General features: G+C 43.2%; 1 protein-coding gene across 1 annotated transcript in view; it reads left to right on the top strand.

Moving 5' to 3' along the window:
* Positions 1-21,167, top strand: part of SATB2 (SATB homeobox 2) — a 209,839-nt gene that overhangs the window by 9,696 nt on the left and 178,976 nt on the right. The window contains exon 3 of the mRNA XM_075529383.1: positions 15,161-15,337. Coding sequence (XP_075385498.1) covers positions 15,161-15,337 — 177 coding nt within the window. The remainder of the gene's footprint in view (positions 1-15,160; positions 15,338-21,167) is intronic.

Consider the following 21,167-nt stretch of genomic DNA (forward strand, 5'->3'; position numbering starts at 1 on the left):
TATAAACAATATGATATAAACGTGTCCTAGATATTTAACTATGGCAATTAGATTGTGATATGTATCCCCCCCCCTTTTAAAGTCATGTCTGTACCTTTCAAACTTAAAACAACAAAAACAGCTACTGGATACTATAATTACAGGTCTTGTTGTTCTTAATTGCCTTGGAGTGGATTCTGACTCATGAGGACCCCACATTTGACTGAAAAAAAATTAATACAGAAAGTAGCATTAGTACAGATTTCAAGAAGTTGAACCTGTTAATAAAGTTATCTGTAAACTTTGCCAGTCTTGTAGCAGGAATGAATATATATATAATCTTTTTACTTCTAACTGTTACCTATGTTTAATCTGCAATAAGTAAAACTTTGCAAATGAGAAGCACGTGACATTAAGTTGTAGAAGGTGATTCTGATATTTAAAAAGTATATTTCAGTTTTAAACCCCCATGGCATTACTCATCACTACTATTTTGCTAATGTATGAAGCAAATTCAGTTCTACCCTAAACTAGTTGCTTTATCTTTGGGATGGGGTTCAATCTTAGCACAATTGGTAATTAATCTGCAGAGCATCTTAACAAACATTAAAGCATTGAAGGGGCAAGGGAACCTGGTCAGACTGCTGGCAGCTATCTTTGCAAAGGATGCCTTTCACACCAGGGTAACTCTTTGGTGCCCAAGGATGTTTGCACAGTTTCTGAAGTGGACACAGCAGCTCAGTGCCTCTTTGTTTCACCAAAGACTTGAAAAAATGAATCCAGATTCGACACCAATGTTTTCCAAAGCTCTAAGAACTGCAGAGGTGACTAGCAGCTATTTTAAATAGCAACAACTTCAATTTTATCATATTAGCCACAGGCATCTTCATCTTCTTTAAAAATTATTTTTGTACTTGTTTTTTATTTGACTGAAAAGCAAGTGGATCAGTTCTTTTGTAATCAACTGATTGGCTTTTTTTCCCCCCACATAAGAAAATCTTTGCAAAGAGAGCCTATTTGTTTAAATATTATGCCCAATTCCCCTGGAAAATGACCGAAGGGATAGAGTAAAAATGGCTAAGTCTTCAAATTTCCTGATGTGCCCTGTATTAACATTGCAAATTTTAAATTGCATTTGTTCAATTACTTATAGTTATAAGGAAAGACAAGTTTATTAGGAAAATGGATTAAGATTAAAACTCCTCAAACAGCAGTATTCTTTGATATATCCTCTCCGTCTTTTCTTCTTTTATTTCTAGAACTAGAACTTTCTTTTGTCGGGCTGCAGAGCTGCTAACAGAGCAGCGTGATAAATGTCTCTTTAGTATTGTAGTAAAAGAAAATGACTTGTCTTCTGAGGCAGGGGAGAGTGTGTGCTGTTTCAGACCTATTTCCCAAGCAGTGATCGAAAACAGATTACAATAACAATTATACAGTCAGAAGATGCAATACCCATTCCTGCTTTAATTGAGTGAAGGAATAATAAAACCATCATTAAGAAAAATGAGGTGGACCTGTCACACAGTGTACAAATTTTTAGTCTCAGAGAAGATGCAGCATAACTGGAGCGCTTCTCACTTACGTTGTCGTGTTTATTCACGGAAATCTGTCGGGGGCAGAGACCATTGGGCTTTGCTGGGACGTTCAGTTCAGAAGGGGCGCCCATGAGGAGTATCTGCCCACCCAACAAGATGGGACTGGGGGTGGGGTGGGGTGGAGGGGAGAGTTCGACAACTGCAGACATGCGATGGATGAGAGGGCAAAGCCATATTTTCTTGTAATCTACCCACAGTGTGATCCTGCCCAGTCCACCCCCATTTTTAAAACTCCATTTAAATAGAAGTACAAAACAGTAAGTGTTCCTGTTGCAACACCTTGCCAAGTGTGGTCCTGGCCCTCCTATTCGTCCTTGCTTGAAAATGCTCCTCACAGACAGTGGGAGGGAGAGCGCGGACGCTGACTTCTGTCTGAGGGCCCTTCTCTCTTCTCAGCACCCAGGATGTGTGGCTGGCAGCTAGGTCTCCGCTTGTACAAGTCACCCGATGTGCTCAAGTGGCACAGACTGTCACCTGAGACGCAGGCGCTGGCCTCCATCTGCAGGAACTTGCACTATTGAATTGACAAGACTTAACACTGCTGAGCCCCCATTCTCAGAGGCACTCTCTCAGCAGCTTGGAGGTCACCTGCAGGCAGCCCCCACAATTGGTGGCGGTTTTCCCTCACGTTAGGCTGTTTCTTCCTGCAGTGACAGCCAACCAGGAGCTTCTGAGCCTCCGGTGAGGACAGTGGAGGTAGCCCAGGCACCTGGTTCCTTGTGGACAGATTAAAACTGCAAATAGTGTTGGCTGCCAGGGAGAAGCTAGAGCCCAAGGTTGGACTGAGCTAGGAGCCTGAGAAGGGAACGTTCCTTGGATCTTTCTCTGAGAGCTTTTGTGGGCTTAGTGTTTAAAAAACCTTTCTGAGGGGGGAAAAATGAAAGAAACCCGGGGGGCAGTGGAAGTGTCACAATCCCAGACTGACCCAAGCATAATAGCAGCCTCATTCGGTGGGGAACTTAGATCAAACAGCCCAGAAAGGCCTTAAAACAATAAAAAAAATACATCCAGAGAATCTACTTAACAGTACCTTCATTAAAATACTTTTGTCAGCAAAGGGTTTTCCAGTTTTAACATTTACATAAACCCGATAGTGTTGACAAATGCCGTGAGCTTTAAGGTTCTATTAGTGGTACTATCCCCCCCCCCCACCCCTTTTATAATTTAAACCTAAACACTAATTTTGGGTGGAACTTGGCATCATGTCTCTCTGCCTTGGAGGGAATTTTTGTTACATAATTAAAAAAAATACAATCACCTTCCCCATGTCCCTCATCCTTTAAATAATCACACATTTAAAAAGTCAACCCTTTAAGAGGGTTTATTTTTTTAAGTAATTATTTTATGTGGATTTAACAATTTTCCATTAGTTCACATTGAAAATGAGTGCTTTTATTATTAACAGAAAGGTTCCGTGAGACCAGTAATGAAATGAAGATATACTCCCTACATACAAGAAAGTCAAGTGGTAAATTTTCTTATAAAATCTTATTTGGTGAACCTTGAAGCTTGTAAATCAGTTACTTGTCCTCTTTATTCAGCACTGAGAGAAATAAATATTTATTTCATGCCATTGATCAGAACAAAAGAAGATGGACTCTGACTATTTAATTCAGTGACTGAATAGTCTAGTATTGGTTATTTTGGAGACTATAGTTCTACTCAGAATCTTAAAATGATTCTGAATGACTGCCTTTAAATTATTAAGAATGCTTTATTAACGATGGAATTGCTAGAGGAAACTCCTTATATATGGACAATTGGGAAATTAAAAGCATACATGCAGAATCACGACAGTGATAAATTGTCATCCAGAAAGCCAGAAAGTGTTCAGGATGCTGGTGAATGTTTGAGTGTGCCAAGAGAGGATGCTGATGGACGTAGAGCTGTGGGTGTAGAGTTTGCCGGATCTTCAGGCTCTAGGCATATTCGGTTAAGGTTTTGTCCTAGAGAGTTGGCAGAAGTGGCAGTAGGGGACCAAAAATACCTTTTATCATCGAGAGAGTAGAAGAACAAAGGACTCTCTAAAAGAGAAGTTATTAATGCATTTTAAACCAAGGTAAAAGCACTTTGCAAAGGACAAATGGAGAGGATCCTGATTTTTTCCCTCCTCCATTGAATATCCAGGTAATATTGAACAAAACTGGTTTTATTACAGCCTCAGTCATACGGCAAGCTTCGGCCTTTAGCACATTTTTTTTTATGGCTAACTTATAAACTCCCAACTAGAGCTTGCCACTGAAAGTCTGCCAATATTGTCACAAAAGATCATTAGTTCTCAAGAGACTTTGAGGCAAAAAATGAAGAAGAAGAAGAAGAAGAAGAAGAAAACAGAACTATCAGAAAATACTGTGACTTTTGTAAGAGCCGTGTTACTCTAACACTTCTTGGTCACCGTGGTCCAGGTGCCGGGGGTAGCCCGGCAGGTTCAGGATTGGTAGTTCACTTTCTCCTATGGTAATCGCCAGAATTCCAATGAACGTAGGGTCAGAGTATAAATGTACCTCTTTGCACACCATTCTAAGTGGCTATTGTAAAACAAGCTGCAAAGTAATTCCCTTGGTTTCCCAATAATAATATTAAAAAAAAGAAATCTATAGCGAAAGAATTCTCAGCCCCATAATGGACTGAAGTAAGTTTGTGTTTGATATTTATAAGACTGAAATACAGCCCATGCACCCAAACTAAGCATTTATTGTAAACAAGTTAACTGCCAAGAGCTTATATTCTGTCAAACATAATTATGCTGAAGGTTGATGTATAGCTGGAAAGGGGGTTCTTTTAACCAAGGAAAGCTTCTGAGATGCAGCCCTCTTCTTGTCTTGATGTAATGACTCCACCGGTCGCTTTTCTCGCAGCCAGTCTCTCGTACATATAATAAACAGAGGTTTGCTCTTTGAAAACATATCTGTTTGGGGATCCGACGTCTGTTAACAAAATAAATGAACTCACGCTCATGGACACGGTTCTGTGTGGTTTCTTTTATCACTGTCCTACAGATCTCGGCAGGGATGGTGTTAAGACCCCAGGATCGGTAAATTGGCCATGCCACTCTTTGTCCCAAGCCAAACCCACACACCGTTATGTCAAACTCCCCGTCCACCTTAATCCAGAGTTGTCCAAAGTGTGCTTTATTTGACTTCCTGTTATCTAGGTGCTTGCGTGTTCTGCTCTAAGATTAGAAATATTTTGGAAATTTTGGAAGTAAAACAACACCAAACAATGCTGCCCTTTGCGGCCCAGAGTCGGCTGTATAGTATAGTTAAAGTGTTTAAGGCGTTAAGATCGCTTATGAATCTAGGAAATCTAGGGAAGGTGACTTTCGCCCGGGATTGCCAGTGCTTTTGCTTCAGCAAAGGTAAGGCTTAGCCTTAACTTTAGGGTTTTGAGAGCATTCTCTCTGGCTTTGCTTGAGTGACAAACAACTTCGGGATTTGAACTATTGCTCAGAGGTAATAAAAGTGGGCTAACATGTCTCCTTCGGCCGGGTGGGATCCCCTGGATCATTATATTAAGGATGAAGATAAGATTTTCAATGACTGTACGCGCTGTGGTTTAGAAGTTCTCTTTAATTTTTAATACAGCAGTTCACATTTTCTTTTGGAAAATAGAGACGTTAGAAAGAGGACGGCTTAGATGCGCAAATTAACAATAACATACGAACTTTCTCAGTTCTGTTTTTCTTATTGAAGACAGTGCTATAAACGACACAGGTACATATATACTTATCACGATCTTGTCTGGGGAGTGGTCCATCCGTGGGGACCCGGGTTTCCCCCGTCTGTAGGCTGGCCTTTATTACCTTCATCACAGTTACAATAATAATATACTCCGTATTACAAACCACATAGGCTTGTACCCCCTAAGGGACGGGAGATGACACAGACTGAGCCTTTGACTCCTTCTCCTCCTTCCTCCTGTCTGCTCTCAGCCTTGTTTTCCAAAGGCTCCCTTGCTGTTGGGCCCCCGTGGCCGCAGCGCTGGGAGTGACCTGCACTGGCTGGGAAAGCGGGGTGGTGGCTTGCCTCGCGTGGAAGCCGGCTTTGTGAGACCTACACTCTCTTCACTAAGCGGCTTCCTACCTGTCGGTTACACAGCTGTGCACACTTGCCATGGGCAGCCTACACCTAGACAGCAGTCAGCCTTTGCTTTCCGTGAGGGAGGCGGCCTTGTATTCTTTTCCTTAAAAAAAAACAAAACAAAACCGACCTTTTCGGTTTTTCATTTGATAAAAATCTCTCCACTCCTGTATGATTTCCTTTGGGATTTTGCACCAATGTTTGATCTCAATTTTTAATAATTTTGGTGAGTTAAATTCCCTAAAGAAAACATGCTTGCTATGAAATATTCCCACTAGAAATCTGAGTAGTCTTGTCTTATTGAGAGCTGAAAACTTGATTCCTTTATTAATTCCTTGCTAGAGAACCTTTAGGTTACAGTTAATCTTTCCTCAACATTGCATTGGAGAAGTTAATCATATATATGTATATATATATATACATATATTTGATTAACTTCTCCAGTATATATATACATATACACACACAAACACACATACACACATATACACACACACATAGATATTCACACATACACACATATACACACACACACTTACATATACACACATATACACACATACACACACACTTACACACATACACACACAGTGGCTCAGATGTGTCCAGTGGAAGACCATTTGAAAAATGAATTCTTGCAGAAATCTCCAGAAAAAAACGTTACTTACCTGAGGATAGAAATGCTGGCATTAATGAGTCGAGCTGCGGTTGTTTTGCAGTGCCATCTAGCCCGGATCCTGATCCACGTCTGCCTTTCTAACCCACTGGGCAAAGAACCTAAAAGAAAAATCAGTTTCGAGTGATCAACACTTTAGCAGGATGGCATAAGTTTGAACTTTGCTGGGACATCTAATCTAAACTTTCTTATTTGAGACCTTTCTGTCTTGAGGCCAATACTGATAAACACCTTGTCTGACTGTAGTTACTAAGAGGAGCCCTGGTCGTGCAGGGGTTAAGTGGGTTAAGTGTTTGGCTGCTAACCAGAAGGTTGGCAGTTCTAGCCACTCTGTGGAAGAAAGATGTAACAGTCTGCTTCCATTCATATTAGAGTCTTGGAATTCAATGCAGCTCGGGGACCCTGTAGTATCCTGTGGTGTCACTGTTGGAATTGACTGGGCAATGGTGGGTTTGTTTGAATGGTTTTGTGAGGGGAGTTAATACATTTGAAAAGCATGTGGAAATTCTTTAGTGTGGCACTTGGGTTGGACAGCCACCAAGGCCACTTCGACTCTGGGTGCATTTGGTCACAGGCCCGCTGGGCAGCAGACACTCAGAGTAAAGGCCCCCCACCCCACCCCCACCTGCACAGCCTTTGTGATAAACCCACCATATTTGGTCCCCGGTGGTCTTGCGGAGCCCCTTGGCCTGGTGGCCCTCCTTCTGAGAATCCTCAGGAGGCTGCTCCTGAGACCATGGATGCAGACGTTTCCTCGAAAGCTTCCTCATCTGCTGATGCCAAATCCAGTGCAGTGGGGCCTCGGTGCAGTGGGCAAGTTCGACAGCTGCGGCCTTACAGCTGACAGACACTATCAACGCCACCTCTTAATCGTGGTTATAAATGTCCAGCTGGAGTTCACAGTTTGCTAAGCTCAACTGACGTTTGAGGCTTACACCAGGTCGGGCTCAGGGTGGGGTGGGGGCAGTGAGGACCACTCATGTTTGGAGACGGCCAAGGGCAGGCTCTCCCGCACTCTTAACAGACTAACTAGCAGGGGTTCCATGCCTTGGTCAGGCTTGTGTGGGCAGAGTTTCCAGGTGGAGCGCAACCCCCCCCCCCGCCCCCCCGCCATGGATAACATGCTCCTGTGTGCCCACAAAGCCCTGTCTTGTGAATTGACCTCAGGACAACCGGAACCTGCTACTAAACTTCTGTAATGGGAGTGTTGAGTTGTTGAGTCCTGGAATTTATGCCCCAATTTGGACCTCTCAGCATGGGGGCAGGCCTGGAATCTAAAGCCTGGAGGCCAGACCCCATCTTGCTCCCTTCTCACCACTGGAGGCTCCATTTGACCCTTGTGGGTGCTACGTGAGGCAGCAGCACTGGGAGCTGGAAGCGCCCTCTCTGCCCTTGATGGCTGCTCCTTATCGCCTACAGTTAAGATCTACCTCGGGGCTGAGAGAGTAGTTAGAGGCTGGTTTGGCAGGAGAGAGCTCTGAGGAGAAAGTAGTTCTTGGTGTGGTCGTTTTCTGCCCTAGGAACAGGAGGAGAGACTTCAAAAGTGTCTTTGAAACTTTAGATAATGATCTAACCCTGAGTTACAGAGAGAGAGAGAGAGACGTTTCTTTGTATATGACTCTGTTTACCCTTTGAGTAATCATCAGACAAATTTTGCCCCACCGTGACTGTGGCATAGACTGCCTCCTTCCCTGATGAAGAACCTAGGACTTGCTCTTCACCCTGTTGCCTCTGCACGAAGCGTCCGTGAAAACCATCACCTACCTTGTAGAGAATCTGGTTCACTGCCAAAGCACGAGATGTCTGTGGACAGCTGGGCCAGTTTGGGGAAGCCTAGTAGACTTCTGGCCTGCCTGTGGTGAGTCCAGGGCCCTCCTGAGATGTGCATGAAGATTATTTGACTCTGATACCCTCCTGAAAATTCCTTTTATGAGAAGGCATATGGAGCCTTCGTGGCGTGGTGGTTTGGCATCGGGCTGCTAGCTTCAAGGTCAGCTGCTAGAAACCACCAGCCGCTTCCTGGGAGAAAGACTAGACTTTTTCCTCCCATAAGAGTGTGTCTTGGAAACCTATAGGGGCAGTCTTCTCAGGTGTAGACTTGATGGCAGTGAGTGAGGGAGTGAGTGAATGAAGCAGGGGGAAGGGGAGAGGGAGAGTAAGAGAGAGCAAGAGGAGAGTAAAGGGAAACGAGGAGACAGCAGGAGGAGAAAGAGAAAGAAGGAACATATGATTTGGGATATAATGCATTTCTTTTACTATGAAAATGCACACGAAGAACCCAAGCCAAGCCAAACTTAACTGCCGTGGCATCACTTCTGACCCTATCTCCCCTAGCGGACACAGAGGGACTAACACACCATCATAGAGCAGAGTGCAGCATGGACTGATCTGTTCATCTCTGTGGAATTTCGAGACCAGCCAGGGCAACAGGAGTGGAATGGTGGACTTTGGTGCCTGTGCTGGAGCAGCTCAGGAGACCAGGTGCTGGGAGGGACCAGCAAGGCACGACGAGGAGACAAGGAAAGGCCGACTTGATTTGATTTGAAATCTTGCCTGAGAGCTCAACAAGGAGATGAGAGGCACTTGATTCTCTGCTCATGGATGCGATTGTTGGCCTTTAAACTTGCCTTTGTTGTTTTTAGGATGGAAGGAGAAGTCTAGAGATTAATATGAGTATTGGCATGTGATTTCTATTCTTATGGGTTTGTGTGTGTGTGTGTGTGTGTGTGTGTGTGTGTGTGAGAGAGAGAGAGAGAGAGAGAGAGAGAGAGAGAGAGAGAGAGAAAGAGAGAGAGAGAATGAATAGTAATATGACAATATAAAGCAAATAAATTATTGAGTTCAGTTTTGGTAGTAAATTTGCTGTAAGAAAAGATCATCCTCACTCTCTGGTGATAGAACCAGAACTACCACGGGCACCAGGAGGCAAGTGGTCCCCTGGCTGGGTGTCGGGGCCTCTTTGAAGGAGGGAGGAGAAAGGCTGGACTCCTATCATCTGAGACTGGGGTCTTGTCATTCAGAGGGCAGGTCAAAAATGAGGGTGGACCACAAGGACAAAGGAGCTAGGGACAAGGCTGGAGATGGTGGCTATTCAAGCACAGCCCACTTATTGTCCTTTGTTGTCTTTAGGGGCAGGACCTTGCTTTGTTCTTCTGCACCCAGCACAGTGTCTGACACACAGTGGCGGGTCAAAAATTCACTAAGAGGAGCACAGTTCACCCATTGCACATCTTCAGTGATAGAGGGCCCTTACTAAAGGACCACGCCCTTCGAGTTCCATCTGCACGCGCTTTAGAGTGTTGTTAATCTCAGAGAAAGCAACGTGTTTTGGATGATGTTTAGATTATCTTGATCTGTTTTACTCTTCTTTTGAAGGGCTCTATTTTTTCGTCCCCCTACCCCACAGGGGAGGCACATTGCTTATTTCCTCATAGATTCATTTTCCTAATTTATTTCGTGAGAATAGAACTCTCTTAGAGGGTTAATGCGGGCAGGAAGGAAAGGTCTGGTTGGAAGGGAGAAAGACTAGTGGTCTGCTCCGGCACCACTGACAGGCTCGGAAGCCCTCTGGGGACGCTGCCCTCTGCCCCCCAGGGCTCCAGCAGGGCCAGAGAGGGGGCCCATGGCAGCAGCAGCAGCAGCACATGGGAATACGTGGGGAGCTGGGAGCGGTTTCTTTCCTCTCCCAGGTTTAGCAAAGGACGCTTGGCTGGCCCCTGTGGGCAGGACTCCGGCTGCTTTCGCGGGCTTAAGGCTGTGCATCCGACTCTGAAGAAGACTAGCTCAGGTTGCTCTCAGAACCTGTGTGGTGGCACTCCCCGAAGATGGTGCCTCTTCTTTTAAAATGAGAGGGGAGGCAAAAACAAGCCCTTTCCTCAGAAAGGAGGCTGGATGCGTGAGGTTAGGACTACAACGGCAGCTTCCAATCTGCAGGGCGTGTGTGGTGCTGGCTGTTTGAGCTGACGCAGAAGGATTTCTGTCGTCCAGTCTCCTGAGAGACTTGCCTTTGGTGCGCAGAGGAACGATAACGAGGGCAGGTCAGAGAAATGCATAGGACAATCACACCGTTGTCCGACTTAACAGTTTGTGATGAATTTATCCTGCATCCCAAAAGCCGTTGTATTTGTGGATATTTGGCTGATTACTTAGAGCAAGGCCATTAAATAAAACTACAGTAAGAGGCCAAGAGGCCACATATGCCTATGTGATTTAAAATGTTCTAGTAGTTGCATTAAAAGAAGACAAAGGGACAGGTGAAATTGATTTTTATAATGTACTAAAGTTATTACCATATACCAGTATAAATATTACCTCACATGCAATCAATATAAAAATTATTCATGACCTATTTTCTTAAATTTTTTTTTTTGGCTTGGTTGTTTCAAGTCATTGAAACCCAGTGTGTGCTGTGCACTTCTAGCAAATCTGCAGTGCTGTGTAGCCACAGTGACCGGGCTACACTCGCCAGCAGGCAGTTTTGCATAATGAAATACGGTGCTTTTCACACCGACCCCCTTTCCATCATGGGCCATATTGAAGATATCAGACCATTACAATTTACAGCTTAAATAGCTAGGGCATTTGTTGATTAATGAAGAAACATTATTTTGAGGATATATATATATATATATATACATATATATTTTCATAACTATCATGGGCATTGATTACTGAAAATGAGAAAAATAACTGGACTTTCTCCTTCTTTCTCTCTAAAATGGAATTAATATATAGATACAAACCAACCAAAACAAATAGGTGACATAGTTCTGTGTTAGATAGTTAAAGGATACTTATTGCATTGTCTAATCCCCCAATAATTCTGTGATGTGACATGGTGTCCAGGAGGACAATGAGCTTTGGACAGGTCATATAGTTAGGAGTGACAGTACTCAGACTGAGCCCAGGGCCGCCGCCCTGCCAGCCTCTGCTTCATCCACTGGTTGGTCTTCGCAAAGGTCTGTTCTTACAGCTGTTGTGACGAAGAGCAGGCAATGGCTAATGGCTAATAATTCATAAATATGCATAATTGTTCAGAAATAATGTAATGACGAGAAGGACAGTTTGGGCATCATTACTAATGACTATTTGGGAAAATACATATTCCTAGTGTATTTCCATGTTTATTTTTTGCCCCCGTGACAACAAAATTGACTGTCTCTCTTCCCAGAATGTCTCTTGGTTTGCAGCAAATGACCGGTGCCATGTGCCTGTCCCTTAGCCTAAACTACCTGTTTACCTCCTGTGATTGTAAAAAGCTTAGCAAGGCTTATGATTGAAAGGTTCAAAGTTCTCTACTTGATCATCTGGAGATGGGTCTGTGCTGTAATAAAAGGAAAAATGCCACGAGCTCTAGATACAAGACTAAAATCAGAGGTTTTTTTCTTTCCCCCCTTCTTTTTATTCTTCTTGATCATATCTAAATTTTGCCACAATATACTTTCTTTTTATATTGCTACTCTTTTATTGGGACATGTTAAAACTTCTTCCAATTTTAAATTTATTTCCTCAACATGCTCGTTATCTTTCCATTGATTATCACTTTTTCTTTCTTTTTGGCTGGGGAAAGTGATAGGAGTGAGTGGCCGACTCTCCCTTCTTGTCTCTATTTCTACCCATCCTCTGAGAGGTTGCCTCGCTAATGGATCCCCTATTTTTAAAGACTTTTAAAATTGATCTCTTCATTTTCTGCTTCACTCTCAACCTCAAATTTCCTATTTTTCATTTCTCATGAAATTGCCACTAGAGATTGCATATATTTTTTCCTGCTTTTGTAAAAATTGCATTACATTATAAAAACTACAGTCATTTAGATCAAATTTGTAAACTTTACTCAGTGTTCAAACTAACCTCTTTATATTTTTCAGTGTCTTCTTTTTATGTTCTTTATAGAAAGTAGTATTACCCTACCCTACTGTTTATTGTTGTTTTATTCTATAAATGACCTCAAAGTCCTCTTGTAAAATTTATCGTTAAGTAGGAAATGACTGTGAGAGGGGGGTAGTTGCTTTTTGATTGTGTGGCATTATTGATATCATGTCAAGTAACAATTTCTATCCTCTAGCACTGAAAACTAACATGTTTTGGAAATGTTTCTGTAACTGAGAGTTTAAAATGTAAGCCCCGATGTGTTGTAGACCCCTGCACTTTTATATTGCATTTTAATGTCAGATTCATTGAATGTTTCAGATTTTTACAAAAATGAATAGGATCTTTAGTGTTTTTCTCAGTGGGTCACAGACTTGGGAAAGATTTGCAGTCCCTGAAAGGAGCCCTGGTGGCATAGTGGGTTGTTAACATATTGGGTTGATAACCACCAGGTCAGTAATTCAAATCCACCCTGGTGCTCCATGGGACAGAAAGGAGGCTTTCTGTTTCTGTAAATATTTAGAGCCTTGGAAACCATGGAGTTTCTGTGTTCTATGGGGCCACTAGGAGTCAGAATTGACTCAATGGCCGTGAGTTTGGTTTTTGAGTCTTAAGTAATAAACACAGGGTTACACAACAAGTGGATTCGTTCATGGCATCCCCAGATGTGTGACACTCCAATGCTAACATTATGAACCACACATGGGTTTTCAACACTGAACGTGTGTTCACATAGGCATTAGTGGTGACATGTACGGCACCTATCACCACTGACTACACGACACTGTATGCATGTGCTTCAGTCATAAGGCTGGAAATCAACTTGGTTCCCTGGACCAAGGTCACATACTAGTATTAAGAGTTCAATGGTCTAGATGGGACTTAGTCTCTGCTGGTAAGGAATTGATGGGTGGGTCCTATCAAATGCCATAAGGTTTGTTCAGGAAGATGTCATACCACCTAGACTGCAGTGAGGGCAGAGACTGTAACAGACTTGTTTTTGCTTCTATCCTTGAAGTCAGCGATGACGCTTGGCACTCATTAGGTGTTTGGTGAATAATTGCCAAATAAGTGATGGTGAATGAGATACTTTAGAGGAAGTTATTTGATCGTATGTCATATTTATGACATCCCTATACTCATTTAGGAATCAACTGAGTATATGTACTTAAGCATTTGATATGCTGGTGATGGTCACAAATGAAAAAAAAAGTTATAAAGCATCACGTGACCAAGCTCAAATTTCATCTTTGTTGAGAAACATTGGCCTGTTCTTCTCATATCTTCTCCCCAGCCCTAAATCTGTGCCACGGAGAGTGCCTCTGATACAGGCAGTAAGACTGCTGTGTTGTTCTTGAGAGTTTAGTCCGTAGTTGTCCCTGGGATGGTGTGACTTGTTAGATTGTTGTGCAGTCTTAATAATAATCACCATGAATTTTAATGATAGAAATTCTTAATGAGTATTATCGTTGTTAATAATGAGTATAGTTAATAATTACACCCAATACTTATTGTCTTTAATAATAATAATTAGCACATGAGAACCAGTTGTACCATTATATTTATCTTTAGAACAAAAATCTACATCTGTGACCCGGCAGTTCTCAGAGTCTGCTCTCACCCTCTGCTTTCCAGATCAGAGTGAGTCAGGAGGCTTCTCGGGTCTGGGCTACAGGGAGGGGCCTCTAGCAACTCACTCTCGCATGCAGTGTGTCAGAGGTGGCAGGGACCCAGCTGTCATTTTGCACAAAGGTTGTAGTTCTGTTGTGAAGTGTTTTCACCATGACCTGCTAACCTGCCACCCCCCACCCCCATCTCTGCCTGCGCACCCACCCTCCGCATGGATGTTTTTTTTCTTTTGGTATGGCACATAAAGAGAAGACCTCAAGCAGGTCCTTATTCAATAGCATACTACTTATTTGTGTGAATTATGGAGGGCAGAGTCCATGTTTATTACTTAAATGTTGGTAAAACTTTGATCTTCTGTCTTGGCTATGTTTTGATTGAAATACCTTTAGGATTATTTTAAAAACTTAAAATATATATATAAGCCAGTTTAAAACATCTCCGGCAAATTAAACATTTTTCTTTTAGCGTTTTCACACTTTGATACAAAGCAGAGAAATATTTCAGTGACAACAGATTTCAACAGATTTCCAACTAGTCTAATTTGCTTTATTCTTTAAGATAGTTTACGTCTTTTCTCTGAAAACAGAAGAGGAAACTGGTGTTAACGTATAAAATGATACATAGAAAAAAGTCAAAGTTTCATATTTAGATGCACATTTTGATATAAGTTAAAATTTAAGTTAAGGCGGTCAAGTAGCAGATTTTTTTTTCAGGTTAATTGATGACATAGTTACCAGGACTAGCAAAGTAAAATTAAGGCAGATAGAAGAGACTTTGTTAAGATTCTTGCTGACCTCCTTGTATTTATTCTCATAAGAGCCTAGGCCCTGAAAGCAAGCGTGCCTCCCTAGTAGGAGCCTTTTCACTGGGAGTTGTAAGATACATTTTTCCAGATTCATTACAGACAAACAGATTTGATCTGCAAATATGAGAGTTAGTTAACAGTACATGATAAAACTTTAGCCACCAAGGGTACCAGGTCGCAGGAGGTCACCTTGCCCTTCCCCATGCACCAGCTATGAACTTGAGGTCTCTCAGACCAGATGCCTCTGATTGGTGCATTCTACCTTAAGGACTAGAATCAGAGGGCTTCTGCCACTGCCCAGGGCCATCCTGCTGCAGCCTGATAGTAGTAATTGGGGTGGGGGGTGGGGGTGGGGGTGGGGGTGGCGTACAGCTTTCCATTAGGCCCATAGGACCAAGAGGCTTGTTTAATCTAAGCCACTGTCGATCACAGATGAGTGACTTTTATAACGGTCTCTTCCTTTCTCATCCTGGTGACGGAGATTCGCTTTGTCATGCTGGTGTTTTGCTCTTGCCTCTTGTCCCTCCAGGTTTGATGATTCCTGTCTTCTGTGTGGTGGAGCAGTTGGACAGTTCTCTGGAATATGACAACAGAGAAGAGCATGCCGAGTTTGTCCTGGTTCGGAAGGACGTGCTTTTCAGCCAGCTGGTGGAGACTGCGCTCCTGGCCCTGGGGTATTCTCACAGCTCCGCCGCTCAGGCTCAAGGTACTGGCGCATCCCAGGCTTCTCCCTTTGCCTCTTGTGTGCATGCTACGAGCAAGCACATGCTCCCTGAACTCATTCTCTTAGCAGGCATCAAAGGACAGTTCCCCAGCAGTGAACAGCTGACTGTGTCTTGCAGAGTCTTGCCCTGTAGCTTTGGGTGCATCTGACCAGCACCTTTACAATGGCCCCAGTCCACGTGCATTTCAATGCGTGTCATTCATAGCCCTCTGTCAGTCGCTCCAGTCTGTCAATGGAAGTCCTCAGAGCCAGCGTCGGGGCGCTGAGTACACTCCCACATCCAAGCCATCACACATGATTTATAGGAATTCAGTTTCTAGAATATATTTATCATTTCCGGTCTGTGACAGCTGTACTTAATCATCAGCTTTTAATTAAACTGCCGGGGTGGGGGTGGGGGCTGGTAAAAGAAGGATTTAGTTTACCCTTTGGTTTCTTTGAAAACTATTCTGTAGATTTGATGTGGTACACCCATTTAAAAAAAATCACAGTGTCATTGTGATCAATCCTTTTACCTTTTAATTGAATATTAAAATTGCATCATTATTCCAGCATGTATAGTACAATTCCAGGGGAGCCCACTGTAAGTCTGCCTTGCTTCATTCTGGAGCATAGGCTATTGTTCTTCCATGCCACAGAATTAACAGAACAAAAACAAATTAATAATAACAATAACAACAAAAACTCCAAACCTTGAAGAATGGGAAAATATTTTTTGACCCTGTGGCATGCTTATACCTGTGCTTCAGCTGAAGTGATTAAATTTAATAGTGTATGATTATAGGTTCTACCAAAGGAGAGAAATATGTAGCATCCAGTGTCTTTGTAAATGTACTAACGTCCTCCGTGATTATCTTTACTTACATCTGTGCATGTGCCAAGGATTGCGCTGTCCTTTTCATGAGTCCCCGGTTCCCATTTATTCTGATATGGAAACCATGCGCTATTAAACCATTTATTCAAAGTGTAAACACAGTGACCGAGGACATGGGATTGAAGTTCCCAAACTCTTGACTCTGGTTCTTGAGGTAGAATGTTGTTTTATTTAGTTTTGAAATGCTTTAATTAAGTAGTTAACATTTTTATCTGATTTCTCCTGTCAAAGCAACCCATTTCCATCTAGGGGTCAGGGATGTTTTTCCGGGGCGGGTGGGGCCCCACTGAGGGCTATGTGCAGTCTGAGAACAGACGCTTCGCCTGTCTGGGTACAGAACTGTAACTGGGACCCTAGAGTCCTCTGCTTTCAAAACGGTGCCTTAAAGAATGGTTCATTTCCTTCCTGAAGCGACATTCCTTCATGTGCAAGGGATTCAGGATGTGATCCTGAGCAAATTGCATCCCGGGCACCGCCGCTTTGGAGCAATGCTATGCGCCTACATGAAATGAAAGAAGCCCCTCTCTCTTTGCCCCATAAACTTTTCATGCCATTTTAGGGATATTTTTCTCTCGATGTAAAGGTCATTGTTTCCCACTGCTTGCATCCTGGTGTGCCAGCTTCCTGTCTGACAGGGCTATCCATCTCAGTTAGCAGGGCTGTTCAATGCGTCCTGAGCTAACACGTGGAACACAGAGCACTAAGTGGCCAAGATTTGATTGTTGGCACATGCTGAGGGAAGGGGCTCTCAGGAAATCTGCACTAGGGAGTCACACTGTTCCACTCAGCGATGTGGACCGCGAGCCCTACTCCCCAAGGTGAGAGCCGCTCGCAGTAAGTCAAGTCCACAGAGCAGGATCAGACGGGGAGAGCAAACTGTTTGTTTTCTCAGAGGTTTGGGGAACGACTGTGAAAAAGACTCCCTATATTACTTGGGGGAAAAGAAGAGGACTCCCTGTTCCGAAGATGCTCCAGGTTACATCCCGTACTTCCTTTGTCAGTAAGCAAATACTTCAGCACCGGGTTCTGGTGCTGTCATCTCACGGAGGGGGAAAAGCTGGTTGATTTTGTTTTACATCAGATTGCTGACCTCTGTTTTGGGTAAATGGGAAAACTTTAGGTTGGCTACTTGGACACGGCTGATTAGATTCAAAAAGAGAAAAGTCCAGATCACTCGGAGGCCGTGGTTTGCTCATAGCTATTCCAGGCCTGGCAGGCTGCACGAGGGGAGGCCGTTCATGTCCTGGCTGAAAGCAGAGCAGGGAAGCCGCGGATCACAATATGGCTGCATATTTGAGGCCTGAAGTGGTTATCTGTGCACTCTTTTGTTTTCTTTTGGTTCTGTTTCCTCATTTTCTTAGTGTTTACGTCATTGCCCCACCGTAGGGAACTTCCTGGGAGATCCACTTACAGCAGAAAGGCCGTGCTCTTTCTGAATCTCTGTCTTAGGCTGGGAAAGTTGGGAAGCACTAGGTAGCTGGGTTGGGGTGGGCTGGGGAGGCGGGGGTAGCAGGTTGTGTGAGCCTGTTTTAACCATTGCGGTCTGGAAACATGCTTTTTCATTCTGATGTGACCAGAAAAGAGTTTGAATGATTGAACTCAATTGGAAGTGTGCCTTTCATTGCCTGTGAAAGGGCAGGTTTGTTTGCAGTGCCCGCATCCCTAGCAGTGCTCATGTCTCAAAGACACGAGACAGGGAATCTGTGTCTCTCCAGGGGAACTGAAGATCTTTAATTAAGTAAGCATATTTGTTTAGAAAGGATGGTCATAATTCCATCGAAACAAGAATTCAGGGATAACCGTCCCACCTTCCCCCCACTTTGGAGACTGTAACCTTCTTTATTTGAAGGGCAGATATTAAGGCCCAGGAGGTAATATGAACGCAGGCCTCTGGAGTAAACCGTGAGCACCGTGTTTCCAGTGTATCTGAATGCTTTATCCCCCAACACACGAAGCGATCTCTGTGATTCTCCAGGATGTGAGATCTGAGAGGCAGGATTCATCTGACCTGTTGCTTTGCTTATGCAAAACAACAAAACAAGCCAGAAAGGTGCTTTGCTTTTCCTAGAATAAGTAGCCTACCAGTCGAGTCCCTGAATCTGAACTTTTCTAGTCTTTTCCAAGAGGAGTGTGATCCAGAGTGCTGTTACAGGATGATGGTCAGAGTGCCTCCCACCCCAACGCATCACTCCCTTCATTGTTCTTCTCTTGAGCCTTAGAGCTCTTGGTCTTACCCATCTGCCTGCTCATACTGTCTCGAGAGCTCTTCAGCTCACCAATAAAGCTACTCTCTGTGTTTGCCAGCACCCACAGTAGGCTTTGTCAGGGCAGTGATGGCCAGGTGATTCCGCACCGTGCACATTTGGCTTCATTTCACAGTGGGCACTCTGTCTCTCCCCAGCTTTCTCTAACTTAAAAGTGAAGTTTAGGATTTATTTTGACAAGGAAAACAAGCTGACCAATAAATAAGCAAAAATATTTTCTGGCTGGATATTTTGGGGATTATAGGTCTAAAGCCTTTGGGTACCAAAGGAGATATATTATTCACTATTATTCCTTATCTTTGTTGAAAAAAATCACACTCATGAAGTCGTTTCAAATGATACCTTTAAAAAGTGGACGGTTCTTGATACTTAATACAATGTTGTATAAATAAACTGGATGCCAACGCAATAATATTAAACCACACATAGATGCACGGAAGAAAAAGGAGATGTATTAAGATGCCAACAGAGTGGGTAGTGGGATTATGTAGGATTTTTTTCTCCGTCTTTCAAGCAAAAAAAAGAAAGTAGCATGTGAATATAAAATTTAGCTCCTGCCTGGATTCTTGTTTGAATAAGTAGAATGTTGCTATTTCTATCAAGCTCCTTAATTTTCAAAAGCAGTTCATTTAGACTTTAGCTTATCCATAGAGCTTTAAAATTCTACAAATGTGTCTTTGTTGTTTTTTCAGTGTCAGATTTTATAAAATCAGTAAGTCATTAACGAGTACTGGTCATGCATAAAAGAGGCGCTGTGGGAGAAATGTGGTCGCTTACCGCAAGGTCAGTGGTTCAGAGCTCCCAGCGGGCGGCTCACCTGGAGAGACAGGGCCCTCGCTACAGCTATGTCCTAGGCCACACCTGCTTGCAAGGGTGTGTAGAGTCATTTCTCATTCCAAAGCTTCCTCTTTATTGTTTGTTTTTTTTTTTTGAGAGGGGGTGGGCAAAGGTGTGGTAGAGGGGCTAAATTTTATAAACCCTTTATGTAGAAAAGATTCTGCTGTGGACTTTCATATGTATCAGGCCATTAAACCTTTATAACTCTTCGTGTGTCACTAGAGTGGAATACCATTTTAACAATAGAGACACCGGGTCACAAAGAGGTTGGCTAATTTGTTCAAGGCTACAGAGTTAGCAAGCTGTGGTGTTCAGTGTCAGAATCTGGAATCTAAGGATGTAAGACATATACATGTATGCCACTTGTTGTTGAGACTGTACCCAGCCGCACATGCACTGTTTGTGCTTTGCTTTTGGACATGAGCCTCTGTTAAATTGAGTGCTTACTAAATTTAATTTGGTAATAATTATATGTACTTGGGAATGATAATATTGCATATGCGTATAGTTCATTTCCTGGATGAAATATATTGAGATATTTTTTCAAGATAACTCACACAAACTTCTAAATAAATCAATTTAAAAAAATCCCCACCTTAAAAGGGCTTGTACTGAAACCAACTCCTAAAACAGAGGACTTCTAGTAGGTTGAGTAATTCAAATAGGTGATTGTAGTTTATCAATGCAAAATGATTCCTGATATGCAAAAGCATCATATTCCTATTTAATTCTGACCCCCAGAATTATTTGTGGATTCAGTGTATTGAATAATGCCATGTGTCAGGCATTATTCTGAGTTATGGAGATAAAATCCTAAAAAAAAAAGATACTTGCTTACAGTTATATTTTATGGCTTAATTATGTATAAAATTTGGTCTGTGAAATTGCTAGCTCCTATGACACTCTAACCTCAGAAATATTGAATGCTACACATAAACTCTGTTTTTAAGTTCGGTGCTAACATTTAATTAAATGGCCTAGTTTTCCTGGGAAATTTTTAAGAAATTGCACTTTCTCTTTTAAGAAGCTCTTGCGTTGCTTGATTAAAGGACAAGTGCAGGTAATCGTGGCTCCATCCCGTTCAGGCAGCCTTCTTCACTGAACAACAGTGCATCCGAGTTCCCCTAAAGCTTTTTGTTTTTAGAGGAAATGTAGCTCTTCTTTTGTATATTACAGTCTCCCCCCCCCCCCCCCCCCCCGATATTTTTCAAGGGCCCTAACCCAGACTCTTGCAGCACATTGAGCCATGGGTGGAGTAGAGGCAGGTAAGGCAGAGGACATGGCTCTAGGCCTTGGTTCTCAAGCACTGCAAGGCAGGAAGGAGGGTGGCAGGGTGTCCAGGTAGAGGCTGCTACTGCGAATACTGGGCAGAACCGGAGAGGGATAGTACCTGCCCTTCCCGGCCACTTCCTCTCCCTGTGAGCTGCTGCTGCTGCTGCTGCCTGGTACCCATTCCGCAGTCCTCGGCCAGCTCCTCCAGCATAGCCGTGGTAGCTGTGTGAGGACAGAGGCTCCCATCAGGTGTTGATATAGGGATTGCACAACATCCAAGTCACATGACATCTCTCCTTGCATTAGGCTGGTTGGATTGGAGAAACACATCCAGTGAAACTCATATATGTATAAGAAAGAGCTTGGATACAAGAAGTAATTGTAGATCGGGAAAACATTCCAGCCTGGACCAAATCAAGTCCATAAGTCCAGAACGAGTCCATATGTCCATCTTCAGACTCATGAAGCCACAGTCAACGATGCAGAATGCAGGAGCATCACCGGCAGGTGGGTGTTAGGTCCCCGGGACCCAATCGTGGTGGACGCCTCTCCAGGGCTCTCACAG

This window comes from Tenrec ecaudatus, chromosome 13, assembly GCF_050624435.1.
Source record: "Tenrec ecaudatus isolate mTenEca1 chromosome 13, mTenEca1.hap1, whole genome shotgun sequence".
Taxonomy (NCBI): domain Eukaryota; kingdom Metazoa; phylum Chordata; class Mammalia; order Afrosoricida; family Tenrecidae; genus Tenrec; species Tenrec ecaudatus.